Source organism: Pyrus communis, chromosome 1 (assembly GCF_041283825.1).
Source record: "Pyrus communis isolate YQ-2024b chromosome 1, ASM4128382v1, whole genome shotgun sequence".
Taxonomy (NCBI): domain Eukaryota; kingdom Viridiplantae; phylum Streptophyta; class Magnoliopsida; order Rosales; family Rosaceae; genus Pyrus; species Pyrus communis.
The window spans coordinates 2,240,243-2,258,526 of record NC_142565.1 but is presented as its reverse complement, the minus strand read 5'-3'; the positions used below and the strand labels follow the sequence as shown (position 1 = coordinate 2,258,526).

At 38.4% G+C, this 18,284-nt stretch overlaps 3 protein-coding genes and 1 pseudogene across 6 annotated transcripts; 2 read left to right on the top strand and 2 right to left on the bottom strand.

Annotated features, from left to right (window-relative positions):
* Nucleotides 1-52: 52 nt before the first annotated feature.
* Nucleotides 53-5,807, bottom strand: LOC137721108 (protein SHORTAGE IN CHIASMATA 1-like; annotated as a pseudogene). The gene is made up of 8 exons (XR_015961248.1): nucleotides 5,453-5,807; nucleotides 4,977-5,063; nucleotides 4,809-4,895; nucleotides 4,652-4,730; nucleotides 3,023-4,191; nucleotides 2,346-2,876; nucleotides 540-2,243; nucleotides 53-398 (listed from the first exon to the last, which is right to left on the bottom strand). The product of XR_015961248.1 is annotated as a protein SHORTAGE IN CHIASMATA 1-like (transcript).
* A 1,098-nt stretch (nucleotides 5,808-6,905) lies between these two features.
* Nucleotides 6,906-9,644, top strand: LOC137719429 (low-temperature-induced 65 kDa protein-like). The gene is made up of 6 exons (XM_068458467.2): nucleotides 6,906-7,057; nucleotides 7,162-7,344; nucleotides 7,636-8,058; nucleotides 8,190-8,450; nucleotides 8,534-9,286; nucleotides 9,365-9,644. The coding sequence occupies exons 1-6, from the start codon at nucleotides 6,985-6,987 to the stop codon at nucleotides 9,457-9,459; spliced, it is 1,788 nt and encodes a 595-aa protein (XP_068314568.2). The 5' UTR covers nucleotides 6,906-6,984; the 3' UTR covers nucleotides 9,460-9,644.
* A 1,885-nt stretch (nucleotides 9,645-11,529) lies between these two features.
* On the top strand, nucleotides 11,530-14,331 carry LOC137721148 (pentatricopeptide repeat-containing protein At1g55630). 2 transcript variants are annotated; one of them, XM_088691981.1, is made up of 2 exons: nucleotides 11,530-13,414; nucleotides 14,001-14,331. In XM_088691981.1, exon 1 carries the CDS (start codon nucleotides 11,947-11,949, stop codon nucleotides 13,408-13,410), a length of 1,464 nt encoding a protein of 487 aa, XP_088548107.1. In that variant the 5' UTR covers nucleotides 11,530-11,946; the 3' UTR covers nucleotides 13,411-13,414; nucleotides 14,001-14,331. The 2 variants fall into 2 exon arrangements, with proteins under 2 accessions (XP_088548107.1, XP_068316358.2); XM_068460257.2 differs by having other exon boundaries at nucleotides 13,996-14,331.
* Nucleotides 14,332-16,771: 2,440 nt separating this feature from the next.
* LOC137719456 (heavy metal-associated isoprenylated plant protein 39) lies at nucleotides 16,772-17,793 on the bottom strand. 2 transcript variants are annotated; one of them, XM_088691977.1, is made up of 3 exons: nucleotides 17,659-17,793; nucleotides 17,426-17,507; nucleotides 16,772-17,193 (listed from the first exon to the last, which is right to left on the bottom strand). In XM_088691977.1, exons 1-3 carry the CDS (start codon nucleotides 17,665-17,667, stop codon nucleotides 16,979-16,981), a joined length of 306 nt encoding a protein of 101 aa, XP_088548103.1. In that variant the 5' UTR covers nucleotides 17,668-17,793; the 3' UTR covers nucleotides 16,772-16,978. The 2 variants fall into 2 exon arrangements, with proteins under 2 accessions (XP_088548103.1, XP_088548104.1); XM_088691978.1 differs by having other exon boundaries at nucleotides 17,426-17,504; nucleotides 17,659-17,725.
* Nucleotides 17,794-18,284: the final 491 nt, after the last annotated feature.

Below are 18,284 nucleotides of genomic sequence, written 5' to 3'. Positions count from 1 at the left end.
ACAAGTTTGTGACACGAATTTCTCAAAAGAGCTTTTAAGAAAATGCTCAATCTTACATATAAGAGGCCAATATATTTCAACCATTTTGTCATTAATATTAATTACAGACTTGGGACTTCCAGACAGAGCTACAAAAGTACTAACTCAGAAACAGAGATGCAAACAGATATCATTTTATTTTCCGGCCAGGTAAACATAAAAAGAAACAAACACCATTTTTCTGTAGTAATTGGGAAGCAACCTAAAACCATGATCCTAAACCATAAGCTCTGAACCAACACACCTTGCCGTTTCAAGTTTGAATCTGAAACTTTTTCCTGACACCATGAGCTCCATCACTCCACAGTCCACGCCAGCTTAGTTTGGTTTCCACTATCATTCGTTGCAAAAGATAGCGTCTGCAGTTGATCGAGTGAAGATATAAAAGACTTCAGTACAAAACTGTCAATGATTCAATGATAGGAATACTGTCTATGCATGCAATTTATAATACAAGAAAAACAGACTACCAAGATGCCAAAAAGGGATATGAGACAAACCTGTCTTGCTCTTTTGTCAAGAGGTGTCCACGCAGTAGACGAGGAGCTGAGTTATTTTCATTTTTGGGTGAGCTTGACGATTGTAAAGGTCGGTTCTGCCTCTTTCCTTCTGGTAATTTTCTTGGAGTGTTGCCACCTTGGTACTTGTAAAAATCAAGAATAGACTGACTTCTTCTCTTGGTAACCTTTGATACATTCTCTGGATAACCCAAACTAGGGCCGGTTAAGTCACCAGGAAGAGACTGCTGACGCAACCTGCTCTTTTCCTTGATTCTGTTCAGAAACTCTATTGTCCAGGGAGTATTTTGCTGTGAACTGCCTGAGCAGAGAGCTTTTGAGAGTGGTGTTCCACCATAATGTGATATATCATTCTCGTAGATATGTAACCCTTTCTTTCGTCCATAAGGTGATATATCATTCTCGTGGAAATGTATCCCTTGGGATTTTCCCCCAGAACTCTTCATGAAAGTCTCCTCTGAGGGCATGTTACGGTTTGTTAAGTGGAAAACATCATGTTCGAGATCTGTATCTGAGTAATTGTTGGCTCCAAGTTGCGAAATTTTTCTCAGGCCTTCTGCAGAACACCAAACAGTTGGAGTTGAGTTGATTTCAGCAGCTGTTGGGAAAGTATGGTGACTGCTCGAACCAAATGACAATTTTCTTGCAGCTTTAGACCTCCTTGTGGAATCCATTTCCAACTTAGGCATCTGAGATGAGAAGTTCATGGAGTTGCCAATAAAAGAAAAGTCCTCATCTAATACAAGACTGTCTGCTAAGTCAATAACTTCCCCTTTTAGGTCCTCATGCAGAACCTCAGGGTTCTTGTTATAGAAATCAAAATTCTTCTTGATAGGCATATCTGATCCCCGTTTCTGACCTGACAGCTTATCCTTCAATGATGAACAGGACCTTTTTATCTCGTTTAATACCTGAGGCCCTTTGGAGATTTGAGAATCATACGACTCAAAAACCTTAGAAGGATACATCATCATATCCATATCCAAACCCTCTTGATCAAACAAGTCATTCTGAGAGAACCTAGACTTTCGGAACTCATCAATTATTTTGGGGCTTTTTGACATACATGAATCAGTTAGCTTGGAAGCTGTTGAAGGATGCAAGATGCTGGTACTGAATTGGTTTAACGGCTCCAGGTGCAAGAATTCATTCGTTGGTAACTCATATTTGTCAGGACTACCATTGTATTCTCGCTTCTTTCTTTCCGAAACAATATTCAAATTACATCTTCCCGAGTCCAGACTTGAAGACACTGAAGAGGAGCGGTCTGTCATAATTGATTTAGAATCTGCCGGTTCACCATATTTGCATAAAGCACTTAATAGTGTGATACTTTCATCAGGAACGTGGTATTTTTGGAGTACACTCATCCTGGTTTCATGGGACGATTCAAGAAACTCGTTGAGCAAGCCTCCTGAAGACAGTATTGCATGAGCTGTCAAAGCATTTACTGAAGGAAGTTTGGTAAGGAATGATTCTGCAAGACATTCCGACTCAGGCATTCGAGGATACATAAAGCTTGTCAACTTCGTAGCCTCCCATGCAGCTCAGTGCAATTTCATCAGTCAACTCAGATGAATACGAGTTGAAAATCTGCAAATCAATTCCCAGGCACGCTGCTGCTGCATAAAGTCCATCTGAGGACTCCATTATAGTGAAGAGGAAGCTGTTTTCTCCCTCAAAGACCTGTTGGAAGAGAAATACAAGAATAAGAAGAATTTCTATCAGTTCAATGTAGAAAAAGCAAACAAAAAATGTAAAAACTACGAATATAGTTTTGTTAACTACCATAAAGCAGCCACTGAAAGTGAAACTCAGCAACGCCAAAACATTTGTGGCAATGTTATCAATGCACAGAGGTAAGTATGAAGAAGCTTCATCAAGAGTGGTTGCTTTCTGTCCAATGTTTTTAGAGTCATACCACACTAAACAAATTGTAGAACTGATTATGATATCCACAGGTAAATCTGAATCACGTTCTACTAATTGTACCCCTTCTTTCTCCATTGCAAGAATTTTTTGGTAGGTACTTCTTCTAGACACTATCACTTCCTTATCAAGATTTTGGGTGTTTGCAGCAATGACCATCTCAGGGAAAGACGCCATGCTGTGCTGAAAACGGTCAGCTTCCATTGCAGATGGCATAGAAAGATTAGGTAGGGGCATACTGCTAGCTTCTGCTTCATCTGCACCTTCTTTATATCTCATATCATTCTTTTCATGACCAGGAAAAATGTCCAAGAGTTCCTCTGATTGCTGATCATTCATGTTCACAACTGGAGGAGATATAGAATAAGACTGCTCCCCCTGGGCATACACCTGGTCTTAGCATATTTGAATAGAGAGGTAAGTGAGTTAGAATTAATTAGCTATCCATAAATGAAACAAATAAATAATGAGATTAATGAGGGACGGATATATTCAAATAATTAATGATTAAATCTTTGGAAATGTAGCATAGCAACTCTGGAAACTGCACAATTACTATTTCCACCTGTAGAGGCCTTCTGGGGATTCAAGAAAAAGTCGATATCATTGAATCGTGACATAGACTTGAAAAGTGAGGAAGCCCTCTCAGCACCTCTTTTATCAATCTGCTCTCCATTTTTTTTATGTGGAAAAGTGCTGCCTGACAATTCGGCTGAAGTATCTCCAAGATGACCAGCAAGCATAGGAATGCCATCAGAGGGCAACTCCTGTAATTCTTTGGTTTCTTCTGCATTAAACTCCTCTACAGCATCATCGGAGAAAGCAAAATCATACACCTGCATTCCATCATTATAGGAGTCCCAATCAAAACAGGTGCTCAGTGAATTTGTATCCTCCAAGATTTTCTGATGGGAGAAAGAAATTTGACAATTACATTTATCTTTCTCGAGAAAATGCCAATCCAAGTAAATCCTATCTGATGCAGATAGGGGCAGCAGCAGTAAGTTAGTTAGTGTTTCCTCCATAACAACATATGATGATATCTTTTCATGATCAGAGAGAACAGGCACGGGCAATGATTTGAATGTGTCATTGACCAGGGCTAGCTCATGACTAACAATCAAAGTATTGAAGTTTATGTCTCCACTAAACATCCAGTCACAGGTATCTGGTTCATTTGCTGTTCGTGTACTAATGAGGACTTCAAAATGCTGAGATGAGTCCAAATCAAGAATCTGAGATTCTTCAAAAACAACCGGGCTTAGAGATTGGAAAGAAGCAACTGTGGACGCCCCTTGATATGTGATGTCTCCCTGAATCTATGGCATTTCCACCGTACTTAATAAATCCATTTCAGGAGTAATGTCAAGGGACCCGAGATCAGATCGAAGATCTAAAAGATACTCTGATATCCCATATTCCTTTGTACCCAAAAGCTCCTCTCCATTCAGGTTATCTTTTTTATCCCATTGCTGGGGCTCAATATTTTCATAAACAGAAGAAAGTTCACCCTCTACAGACAAACCCGTGAAAGTTGGCAGAGTTATCTCATTTGGTTCTAACACAGGGAAATTCTGATAGAAGTGCATTTGGTCCTTGTAAGAACAATCATCTTCAAACATATAAGCCTTTTGATCCGTGGAATACTCTGAATGAAAGTCTTCAACTGTATGAACTGACTCATGAACTTCCCAAGGACACTTCACTGTAAGATTGAGCATTTCCTGAAAGAAACATTACCACATAACAGCACTTACACAAAAATTAATATCAGTGACTTGTTAACCATCAAGCTGACTAAGGAGAATGGTAAAACAACAAAATTTGCACCGTAAACTTGATATATTACATGAATCCCAAAATGAAACTTAGTCAACCCAACTCCTTCCATAACCATAATTATTCCAAGATCCACCCCTTCCTCATCAAATGTCTATCCAAAGAATGACATAAGTTAAAAACCTTGGAGTCGCTTTATCTAATATGATAGTCAACAAAAAAGAAACTACGGTTATACTTATTACAAAGTCAATATTAAAATTTAATAACACGTATAAGAAGGACAAGTCACTGGGAGGTTGGGACATGCCAGTGTTATTTGTCATGCGTCAACTAATTAGAAAGACTGAAGCAAATTATAACTGAATCATAAATTTATGAGAAACATGCTAAATTATTCTCAGTTTCTGGAAATTCTTCTGAAAGAAACGGGAGTTACTCTTTCTCATAAATGTAAGCATTTTCCTGCACATACGAGACAAGATATTATGGATGCAGAACCAAATTGTCCATTAGCAACTGGTTAGTAGACATTCAGTTTACCAAGAATACGTCCAACTCTGGTGTTTCAAATCGGAGCACTTCATATGGGTGTGCATCTTTCTCTGCATCTCTTCTGCCATTATCCTTCTACAGTAACATAAGCTTGACTTCTCAGACAAGCACAAACATGATAAAAAGCTGTTAAATATGAGAATTCCATTGGCATACTTTTCGGAATGCAGTCTCCAGAGTCTCGGAGCCAAAAGTTATCTGATCCTCCAACCCTTTCTCATTTTTGAGGTCCTCGACTTTCTTCTGCAGGTCATAACAATCAAACACGCTATACAAACACGTTACACGAATACCACTAATTACTCGAACTACTTTAGCATATAAGTTCAGTTTCAGAATTCGTAAACTTCTATCAACCTTGACATCAAAGCAAGAGCTTCCTATGCAGTTAACTAAAGGAGTAGTTTATAAACTTCATACAATTCTGGATTTATTTTTGTTCTGATACCATAATACGACAGCAGCCAAACAAAACCTATGATTAGATTGAATAATAAAACTCCGTAATCTATTTTTCTTTCAACAATAACAAACGCAATAATCCGATAATTTAAATTTTAATCCAAATTAAGTTCAATGATCAACTGCATTACGCATAATCAACAAATTCTTAATCTGATTCAGCACATTACCTCCGAGAACTGCAGCCCACGGCTTCCGGAACCGAAATTTCTAGAACTCGGAGACGGATCGCCGGGCTCGAAGTCCGCGACATCGAGAACGATATTCTGAGGAAGAACTTCGTGAGAGCGGCTCCGATCGGCAATTGCTCGATTTGGAGCGAGACTTCGAGTTCGGAGTCGAAGAGGAGGAGGTGGAGGCCGTCGAAGGCGGTGGAGAGATTGGAGGGAGACAGGGGAAGAATCGGGAGGTGGAGGAAGGTTAGGGATTCTAGGGCTTGGGTTGGAGTGGTGGTGAAATAGTCGATGTTGAGGTAGCGAGTACGCATTTCAGCTTCAAATTTTTGAGACGCGACGGACTGGTTTGGTTTCATAGGAATTCAGTTTGGCGCGTTAAATTTCCGCTGTTATATTGATACGATGGGGTCGTTTGAGCTAAATGGCGCTTGGTGCGCACTATACCACTGGAACGTGGGCACTCTATCTTGCGTTAGATGGATTATGTCCAAAACGGTCTTCGCATCCAACGGTATCTGTTTAATCACGGTTAACATTATGGTGATATTTTCTCATATAATACATCTATACATTTATCTAAGAGAATATATTTTATAAATTTTTTTGATGTTTTATTTATTTATCAATATATTGTCATCATCTAAGCTAACAAACTTCTCTTTGTCGGAAAAGGATCCTCGTTGGATTCTTTTTCTAGAGATCTTAGAGATTCTGCAATTATGTCTGTTCATTGTACGTCGTACGGTCATTTTTCGTTAAATACTATTTATATTTGAATTTTAAATAACTTATGACCACACAATGTACGATGAACAGACACAATTGCGGAAGCCCTAAGATCCCTAAGAAAATGATCCTCGCCAGATCCTCTTCCCTCTTTGTCAATTAAAAAGGCGTGAAAAGACAATTTAATATTCTATTACAAAATAAAATTATGGGCAATAATGTAATCAAACTTTCAATAGTGTACGTATGGATAGTCATTATCGTGTCAATATTCAATTTTTTTCTTAAACTAAGATTTTTTACAGGGTAATACTAAACAGACCAACTATTTAACCTAAAATTTATAAATTATATGATATAGTTGTTGATAATTAGATTCTTTAATTGTTAATTAATGTATTTATTTATTTTAAGGATATATCACTTGATTTACAAATTAAAATTTGATTTACCTAACATTACTACTTATATTACCAAAAATATCCTCTATAGTTGCATATCTCCAACATGTCAAATGTTGTAACCCTAGCTAGCAATCAGTTATGGCAAAACTGCATGAGATTATCCATTACACAAAACCAGAAAGCCACGTATAGTGGGTAGGGGCTACGTGGCCAGTTATTCTCCTACGTGTCTCGCTCCCAGAGCGACAGAGCCATGCATAGGTGGCGGAAGGAGCCTCTGTGTTTCCCGTTAAAGCCAGTCCCTCTAAACCTCCACTTCCACTGATCTGTTTTGCACACTACTGATCTGTTCTGCAAACTTAAAGCGCAACACAATCTTTTAATCGCATTTGAATCATGGAGTCACAAATGGCCCGTCCTCACGATCACGAGGACAACCGCCACACCCAGCACCTTGGCACGTACCAAGGTAGAAAACGAGAAACCTCATTTTGGTAGAATTAGTTCAAGTACTTAACAATGGTGATTGGTTTTGTGTTTTTTGTAAATTTTATTTGTTAACTTTGGATGAAGGCGAAGAGGAGGACCACCAGGAGGAGTCGGTTCTGAAGAAGGTAAAGGAGAAGGCGAAGAAGATAAAGAACAAGCTCACAAAGCATGGTAATGGCCATGGCCACGAACACGAACACGACCAAGATGATCTCGACGAGGAAGGTGATGAAGAAGACGAAGACCCTGAAGTGCACGGTGCAACAAGTAAGTTTTTCCTTTGATTTATTTTGATCTTAATAATTTAGGGGATGGTCATGTCAGTTTGCTAGTTGGTTAGAGGTGGGTTGGAGGTAGTATTTGTTGAGATCGATTTAATTTAGATTAGATTGAATATAATCGAATTGATTATCTTTATAGATTACAAAAGTTAGATCCAGATTCGATCTACGGTAGAGCAGTTTAGAAATTCAGAATGCCAGTGTGCGTCAATAAAAATTAATCTAAATTAGTTATAATTTCTACTTTCATGGGACATGTTGTGAATATGACGTGCAGCCATAAGGAGTGGTGCACCAGGGCAAGGAGATATTTTGAAGGTGCCAATGGTGAAATTCGGGGACACGAAAGCAGCGATTCAGGATTGCGATCCCAAAGTGCCGCATTTGGAGAGGACCGAACCGATGAAGGAATATGTGCCCACCGGGGGTCATTTGGGTCAAACCAGGGTCCATTTGCACCACCGGGGCTTGGATGATCGCACCCCTATTTCTTCTCATGGAGATTACCAGAAGACCAATGTCAATGTCACCGACCCAAGTCATGCTTTTGCTACAGAGAAAGAAGGGCACTTCGGTCAGTCCAGGGTAAATTTGGACCGACCGAGAGGATTGGAAGAGGATCCACATGCGCCAAAGGCCAATCCTCAAGGTTATACTCCTTCAAACTATGAGATTAAAGTCACTGATCCAACTCATGCAGGTAAACTGTAACATATATATATAATCTTCTCATAAATTCTAAATTTTTTGCTAAAGCTACAAACTAATATATGAGTTTTTGCTAATTGATTATAATTTTTATAATTTTGTTACATGTGAGTCATGTGACAGGTGGTGAAGAAATTGGAATTTCGCCGATTCTCCACTCGTTTGGTAAGATTAACATTCATGGTGGAGATGCCAAGCCATCATCGAACCAGGGCAGTAGTTACACGGAGAAAGTTTCATCTGCCACTTCCGCTATCGTTGAAGAGGCGATATCTGCAAAAAATGCAGTTGCTTCCAAGCTTGGGTATGGAGGAGGGAACAATGATCAACACGAAGATGTTAATCCGCATGCTTATTCTCCAGCAAATGATTCGACTAATACAGGTAACTACGCGATTAGTGCTTAATTAAGTTGTCCATATGTAGTCGATATGGTTATAACTTACACGTTGTTGATGTGTAAGTAGGATTACACCATTATGTTGGAACAAATCAAAACCCGAGCACTGGAAGCCATGATCAATTTTCTCCTGAGCACCCATCAAACCAGGGCGGTAGCTACACAGAGAAAGTTTCATCCGCCACGTCTGCCATTGCTGACAAGGCAATATCTGCCAAAAACGCCGTCGCTTCAAAGTTAGGATACGGTGGGGACACTGATCAACAGCAACATGGAGATCAGGCAGCCGTTAGGTCAGGGTCAGCTGCACCTGGGCAACAGGATGAGGGTATTACAGCCGCAGTTACTGAGAAGCTGACACCTGTCTACGAGAAGGTTGCCGGGGCAGGGAGTGCAGTTATGTCGAAACTCCCAGGCGGTGCTGGGACAGCTGGCAAAGAAGAAGTCCACCGGGGTACTGGTACCACTACTACAGGGGGTGAGTATAACAAAGCCGGGCAGGACAAAGGAATTTCTATGAAGGGCTATTTGTTTGAGAAGTTGAAGCCTGGTGAGGAGGACAGGGCGCTGTCCGAGGTGATATCGGAAACCCTACACATGCATAAGGCAGGGCACCCTGGGAGCGGTGCCCGGCCTGTTGGGAAAGTAACCGAGAGCATGGAGGTGACTCAGCGGTTGGGGCCGGATTATGGGGATGATGACGTCCAGCAGTCTAGCTATGGGAAAGTTGTGGCGGATACCCTTAAAGGGGCTGTTGGTTCATTGCTTGGGAAAGCTGATCAAAGCGCCACTTCTCCTCAGTCCTTTGGTTCTTCAAGTGGTAAAATTTGAACGTTATCCTCCCTAAAAGTACTTGGTTAATTTGAATGTGAGCAACGATTTGTTTTGGTGTTGACAGGTACAGAGGGTTTCTCTAGTTCTGGCAGTGGAGTGGCGGAGCGGCGAGGCCGTGGTGGTGCGTACCGGCGGATACTTCAGGGGTCCAGCAACTGAAGATGGCCGCGGATGGAAGTTTGTTGGTGAATAAATGGGATATTTAGGGTTGTAGTACGTGGGAACTTAGACAATGTGTTGTAGTTTGAAGAGTTGTTTTGTGAACTTGAATGTTTTGTTCCCAAGTCGTGTAATATTATCATGTATCTAATGAATTAGAAAACGGAGGGTACTTTAACTTAAAAGCATGGGATTTTAACTGTGCGCACCTTCAATTATCCTCGGCGTTTAAATTACAATTAAATTACGATCAAGTTTGGAGATGATTTTTCTTGTAAGCATTTGTTTTTTTTTTTTTTTTTTTGAATGCCAACAAAATGCATTACTAGAAGCCTACAGAGAGGCAAACACCAAGAAAACATACAAGTAGTGAACAGGGTTAGGCCACAAAGACCCCTCCACCAAGTGGAAGTGTCATCCCAACCACCACCACAACCAAATTAATGTGAACATGGCAGACCATCATTATTCAAAACAAAGACCAACGAAGATGGGGTCGATCGACCTAAACAACATCACTCATTTCCGAAAAACCAGCCGACGCAAGTTCATGCGCTGCACCATTAGCTGATTTAGGCACCCAAGACGAGCGACAGTACTGAAACTCCCCCCCCCCCCCCAGCTGCTTGACCCAAGCCAACACAGGGAAAGACTCCCAACTGTCCATAGACAAAGAACAAGAAAGACAATTAACAGCTTCAAGTGAGTCTGATTCCATAATGACAGAATTAACACCTAAAGCAGCTTCAAGTGATTTTTCTTGTAAGCATTTGTTAATGCTATTGTCTTTAGGCCTTTTTGTCTTATGATTCGCAATGTTTAGCTCCGTTGTCCCACAAGAAAGGCTCATTTCAATTGCGGGACTCAAACTTCTCCCCAAATGGCATGCTAGTACCCGTGTTTTCTTTTTACACCATTTAGTAGCTTTTTTGCCTCTTCATTCCAATCATTTTGAGGTCCGAAAAACTCAAGGAGACATTTCAGGTTCTTTCTGACTGCATTATGTGATTTACCAGCGCTAATAATCAAGTCTATGAGATACCGTGTGGAGTACAAACCTAGAATCGTTTCCGATCAATATACAATTTTAAAAACGTGACAATCTAATTTCCTCAAAAGATTGCTTAAATGATAAGGGAAAACAGATAAAAGTACATATATACCTATATAATAGGCAAATTTACTAACCTATTAGACTTATTTTGAGTTTCGTTCTCTGGAAGTTGATTTTAATCGTGGAACTTGAACAGAGCTTGAGCCGTGAGGACCAAATGGAGGGCGTGGGCCAAGAAAACCATGTGGGCCACGAGGAGCATAAGGTTGCTCCTTGAAATCTAAAAGTCATCATTTTATTTTCTAAAACTCGATTTTGATCTTACTTTATTTCCTGAAACTTAAAAGTCATAACTTTACTTTATGTAACTTGATTTTGATTTAACTTTCGTTCATGAACTCAAAACTAAAGTGTTTTTGCTATTTTTCTTACTTTCATATTTTAGTGTGTTATGCAATGTTTGTGAATTTTCTTTTTTTTTTTTTGGGGTTTCAATCTATCTGACACCCTTTTATTGGATGTGTGAGTTTTATACTCGTGCCACGTCAGTCATAAGTGGGCCTTAATTGTGCCACATAAGTAAACTTAATGATTATTCATGAAAATATAGAAACAATCCAAAGTAGAGTGAGTCTTAAGTAGAGTGACAAATTTTGAGTTTCAGAAGACAAAGTGGATCGAAATCGACCTTCAAAGAGCAAAGTGATAACTTTTGAGTTTCAGCAGACAAAATGACAAAAAATGACGAAGGATACTAGGTTGCAGGGGAAAAAAACCCTATCCATCTAGGAGCATGGCATATGGAAAAGGATCCTCTCCATATCCCTTTCACCTAACCCTCCTCATTAAACAATCTGGACCTTTGAAATTTGATTCAACGGCTAAAATTATTATAACTTTAAAGTGAGCCGATGTTTTTAGCCGTTGGATCAAATTTCAAAAGTTCAGATTGTTTGATGATGAGAATTAGGTAGAAGAGATCCCAATCCCTTTCCGTGGCATATAGTGTTTGGTGCTTCACGGGGCGATTCTACCCTCGAAACACCGAATCCCTCCCCGCTTCCCCTCGCTCGTAGGGGTTCCTCTCCTAAGCTGGAATACTCCAATGCTTCACTCACTCGCACAGCTAAAACCTCCGGCCGGACTCGAAAGCCAAAAGCTTCAAAAGACCGGTATCGCCCTCATCAAATTGCTTAATCTCCGGTAAGTCCTCCTCCACCTCTTCTCACTCTTCGAAGATTACACAACTCAATGAACTGCTTCTGCTCGATTCATTCCGTTTCCCCCAATTTAGTCCCTCCAGTTTAATGGGCATCCCTCAATTTTTGAATACAAAGCATCTAAATTTATTTTTGCTTTCAATTCCTGCTGTATTATTGGGTTTATCGGATTTGATAAGTGCTGCAAAGTTGCAGAGATAATGGGTACCAGTCATGAACTGTATATATCTGTTTGGTCCAAGGGTTATTCGAAAATTTTCGTGTTATGTTGTCGTAGTACGAAAGTTAAGTGACGGGTGCTTTCGCGGTGATAAGGGGGATAATGGGTATGAGGTTGTGGAGGAAACCTTGAAGACAATGTGGAAAAGTTCGGAATTTGATTCGGGTTTGGATGAGAAACATGGTGTTAATGAATCTGAGAACCGTCCCTGGGAACATTTCTCGCTGCAACGGAACTTTATTGAGAATGCGAAGATTGATACAGCGAGGGTTCTTAAGGTTCTTAGAGAAGATGGACCTGGTTTTGATACTAAAGCAGCTTTGGGTGAGTTGCATATAGAGGTTTCAGGGCTTCTTGTGAGGGAAGTTCTGTTTGAGATTTTGAAACAGATAGATTATGGGAGTAAAATGCGGTGTGCGAAGTTGGGGTATAAGTTTTTTGTGTGGTCTGGCCAGCTTGAAAATTACAAGCACACAGCAAACACATATCATTTAATGATGAAGATATTTGCTGATTGTGAAGAGTTTAAAGCAATGTGGAGGTTAGTTGATGAGATGATTGAGAAAGGGTATCCGACTACAGCACAGACGTTCAACATTTTGATACGCACTTGTGGTGAGGCAGGCTTGGCTAGGAAAGTCGTGGAAAGGTTCATCAAATCGAAGACGTTTAACTATAGGCCATTTAAACACTCGTACAATGCAATTTTGCATTCCCTTCTTGTGGTGAAGCAGTACAAGTTGATTGAGTGGGTCTATCAACAAATGTTGGCGGAGGGTCACTCAGCAGATATTCTAACTTATAACGTGATGATGTGTGCAAAATATAGATTGGGGAAGTTGGATCAGTTTCACAGACTGCTTGATGAAATGGGTAGGAGTGGATTCACTCCAGATTTTCATACTTACAATATTCTTCTTCATGTACTTGGTAAGGGAGACAAACCGCTTGCAGCTCTTAATCTTTTGAATCACATGAAGGAAGAGGGTTTCAAACCAAGTGTTCTTCACTTCACAACGTTGATAGATGGACTGAGCAGGGCTGGAAATATGGATGCCTGCAAATATTTTTTTGATGAGATGACAAAGCACGAGTGCATGCCGGATGTTGTTTGTTACACTGTAATGATCACCGGGTATATTGTGGCTGGGGAGCTTGAGAAGGCCCAAGTAGTGTTTGATGAGATGATCCCTAATGGGCAGCTTCCAAATGTATTTACATACAATGCCATGATTCGTGGACTCTGTATGGCAAGAAAGTTTGAGGAAGCGTGCTCCATGCTCAAGGTTATGGAATCTAGAGGTTGTAACCCGAATTTCACTGTGTACAGCACCCTAGTAAGTTATTTGCGAAATGCTGGAAAGCTTGCTGAAGCTCATGAAGTAATAACACGCATGATGGAGAAAGGGCAGTATACCCATCTACTTTCAAAGTTCAAGGGATATAGGAGATGTTAAAGTGGTAAAAATTCTTTGATTTGCAATATTTACTTGCAATCTCATAAGAAGAAATTAATTCATTCAGCTCGGTTAACAATATGTAGCCCCAGGGTTTATCAGTTATGCAATCTACCCACACCTTGTATCAGTTATCTCTCGAGGAGAAAAGTAAAATATGCACTAATTATCTTTTTATCATATTTTTCTAGTGTGAAATGATCCATATATATAAACAGCAGTTTTTAAGTGTTTTGCTTTGTTGTATGTTGCACTTATGCTGTCAATATACTGCTTACGAGAAGTGGCAACGCTCTCATTAGAACATAGATATAGTGCTGGAGGTTTCACTTAATGTTCGAAACACACTCCCTGTGCATTCCCTCACCACCTCTCCTTCGACTTCCTGGTCTCTCTTTTCAATTTTTCATGTCATTTTTATAATCTTTCTCAGGTTCATAAACCACCACACACACGCACACACCCAGTGATACATTACGGTTGCACCTACGCATAGCTGCATACAAATTTCATTTCCAGTTACATGAAGCAATAGGTGGACAGATTGATAAATCGAAGTGTTGTTTTGCTCTGTGTATGTGAAAGACTAGATTCTCATGCTTGGAAACTGTAGCACCGTTCTGCTGGTAAGCAGTGAGAACCGAAGGCAAGGATCGACAGGGAGAACTGAAGTTTTTCTGCAGATTTTCATGGCTGGTACGTATCGCTTAAGTTTGCAGTGTCAACACATAAATTAACAGGTTGTTGAACCATGTAATCTAAATTTGTGAAAATACAGATATATAGTTACAACAACTGTAACTAATATGCTGAACTGGAAGCTTAAGCTAACATAGTTTATACCTTAAATTGGGGTGTAATCCGAAATGGTGTAACAATACCTCGTACAATTCCGCCATGGCAATACCTTTACTTCTCTCATTTCTCGCAAGTAAACATGACAAAAAATGCTTGAAATTGTGGACAATTTTGTATTATTTTCATTGTCACTCTAGGGGCTTGTGTAAAACTACTTTTAGAATGACTGAAAACACTTAGAGAAAATGTTTTTAGGTTCCAGTCAAGTTTACTTGTATTTTTACTAAGAATTGGTTTAAAAAAAACATTTATACTAAAAATACTTTCAGCCATTTTAAAAGCACTTTCAGACAAGTCTTATGACATAACGAGTAAGTAGGTTTTTGTTGCTTTCCAATTCCAACACATACTGATATGACCTTTGCATATAATAGAAACCATATAAAAAAGGGAATTGTTATTGGCACTCCAAAAATCCTATTTTGCACTCCAAACTTTCTATAATTAGGAGTATAGAATGAAAATTTTGGAATGCTAATAACAGTTTCCTATAAATAATATTCTATATTTTCTGCAATGGTCATATAATTATAAAATTTAACTAAAATCGCCACTTTTTTAAGGGGATTTTTTCTTGCATATAATTTTGGAAAGGTTCCTCTCTGGATCATTTCCTCCTAATCCACCAAGTTCGAGAATTTGTGTCGTTGAAATTTGATCCAACGGCTACAAACAGGGAGCCTACTTTGAAAGTCATAATAACTTTAACCGTTGAATCAAATTTCAACGGTTCAAATATCCGAATTTAGTGAATTAAGAGGGAGGGATCAGAGAGATCCCTTACCTATAATTTTGTGCGTTTCGCATGCAGGAAAGTATTTTATTTCCAACGCAAGAATCTATAGAACTGGCTATGGCTGGCCTCCTGCTGTTTGTAGTTATTACAGATTAAGCGTCACAGCCTAACAAAGACAAACGAATAACCAACCGTAACAAGTTGCTGATTTAACTACTAAATATTTTCTATTTAGATTATATCTCAATTGAAAAACTGCTGGAAATAACAAGATTATATATCCTTTTCACCGGCCGTCTCTTTAATAAAACCATATATCCCAATATATCTAAATTTCCCAAGGTTGTAATCCAATACAAAACTTTCAAGCATCGGTCACCATATCTGACAATTTTTTGTACGACTCATTAACTCGACACAAAATGACATGAATTGCACGTTATGGGCCAACTCGTTAACGAGTCAGGTCGTTATCGAGTCACTCATTAAGAACTCGATAAGATAAAGAGCATGACACAAACAACATCCGTTTGTCAAGTCTAGACATCATGATAATTTCTTACATGACTCATTAACTAGATATGACATGACCTTATAATGAATTAGGTCGTTATTGGGTCACCTGTTAAAAATATGTTAAGATAAAATGTTTGATATGACACGACCTGTTAAGATAAGTATGACACAAGTCATTAAACATGATAATTTATTGCATGACCTATTAACCTGATACAAAAATACGACCCGTTAACAAATCAAATCATTAACGGATCATCTGTTAAGAACTCGTAAAGAATTTAACACGACATAATTCATTAAGATAACAAATATGACTCAAAACAACACAAACACGACAAACACAAATCAAATAGCATGAAACAGGTCTCCCGCATTCACCACACACACTCATAACCGTATGAGACTCGTTTTACGCAGAGTGTGCAAAAAAGGCATGGGGCTGACTCAACAAAATCATTCATTTCCAGCTCGACACTAACATAAATTATAGAATTCAATGCTTAATTGCAACCATATCCATCTCAATAATTAATAAAATTAATAAAATACACTGATTTTTGCGCCATAATCAATCACATTCGTACCAACAAGAATCATGAAATCATGTTGATGGAATTCCTTTTCAGGTGAGTGCACGGGGCGTGCCCTGGCTTAGTAGGCGCCACAAATTATGACGCCAACATATTATTCGCACCTTTTTCCTAATTTCAAGTAAGACAATCGACGATCTTATCAATTGACTTGGACTTCGACGGTGTAACCATATTTGATTCTGAGTTCGAATCGAATGTCACTTTCATTGTAATTAAAATCAAATTAAAATAGAATAACGCTTGCATAAAAAATAAAAAAATTAAAAATTAAAAATTAAAGAAAATAATTTGAAAACTTTGCATTTTAACGAAAATGACAAAAATGTATTGTAAGTAAATAGTACCAGATTGACTTTTTAAAGTAAAATTATGATTTTTTTGTTAAAATGAACCGTACGAGGACTTTTTCATTAAAGTTTTTTAAAAAAAATTCTTATCAACCGATGCATATGTAATCACATTTGATTTTTTACAATGAGTTTAAATCGAAAATCGCTCTCATTGTAATTAAAATCAAATTAAAATAAAATAAAATATCGCTTCTATAAAATAAATCTTACCAAATGATGTGGATGTAATCACATTTGATTTTTTTACACTGAATTAAACAGAAAACACGCTCACCATGGTTAAAATCAAATTAAAATAAATCATGTATAAAAAAATCTGACCTCTCTACGGAAGCCATTTGCTTACTTATTTGCTTAATATTATCAGAGTACATACGTTTGCCCTTTTTTACATCCCAATCCCATGAAATTAAACAAAACATTATACATAACTCTATGACCAAAAAAAAAAAAAAAAACATAACCGCCAACTTACAAGAAAAGAAAATATTATAAAATTTGGTAACTATATTTTACTTTTTGTCCTCCTTCTTTTCTTCTTTTTTCCCCTCCTTTCCATCTTTCTTGTCATCTTTCTTTTCTTCTTTCTTCTCTTCCTTGGCTGGTCCGATAGATACTATGTCCACCTTACCAACCTTCTTCAACTTCTTCACTACGGCCACCGGATCCATCAGTCCTACCACTGTTAGCTTCTGGTCCTTTAGATCCGCCGCGATCGAATCAATCCCTGTTCACACCCAAGAACAAAGTAAATAAGAGAAATAAAGAAAGCTTTAATTAGGTTTAGTATCAAAAGCGCTTTTAACAATGTTTGACAGAAAAGGTTAGAACTGTTTCTGGTTCTAATAAAAAAGCACTTGTTTTCAGTGAAAACGCTTGTGAAAATAAGTGCTTTTTGGATATATTTGAACAATTGAAGATGCAAACAAAACTTGGAAAAAATAAATGAAAAGAAATACCAATAATATCAGCGGCAGCTTCAATGGCTTTCTGCTTTGTTTTGTCATCGGTCATGGTCAGAACCTTCAGGACCACCTTCTGCTGCAAAATTCACACAAACAATTACAGAAAACAAAAGGAAGGGTTATGCTCTATGTTCTGAGGTGCATATGTATCTGTATCTGCATATACTTGAAGGGATTGTAATTTATAAAATTTAATCGAAAAAAGAAAATTAAAGTTAGAAAAGCACCTGAGCCATATTGCTTTGAGAGAGGAGGAATGGAAGAACACAAACAAAAAGGGGAGAGAGATTTGAGATTTTGTGATTCGGCCGCCTTTTTATAAAGGTTCAGTGGGCTTGGACTTGGGGTTGGGTTTGGGTCTGAGGTCGGGTGGGTCATGCATGAATGTGAGTAAGAAGTAACATCCAACAGAAATGGTTCCTCAGGTCAGGTACGGTTTAGCCACTTAGGCCATCTCCAACCAAAATATCCAGTAAACCAGAAGGTCAAAAAATAGTCTGAAAATCGTCTCTAACCAAGGGCCAAGCCAAAGGGCCAACTGGCTAGTCTAACCCAGCCAGCCAGCCTCAGGCCAGGCCACATGCTGACTTCATATTTAAATTATTATTTTTTTAATTTAAAAATTCTATTTTTCTTCCCTATAACTTCCTAAGTCATTAAATAACATTAAGTGACATGAAACAACATTAAATAACATTAAGTAACATTAAACAACATAAAAAAAAATTAACAACATAAAATCAAACAACATTTAACAACATGAAAATTATTGACAATCTATAACATAAAATTGTTGAGTTAATTTAATTTAAGTAACCATGGTAATTCAATTAAAATAATAAATTATGTTTGG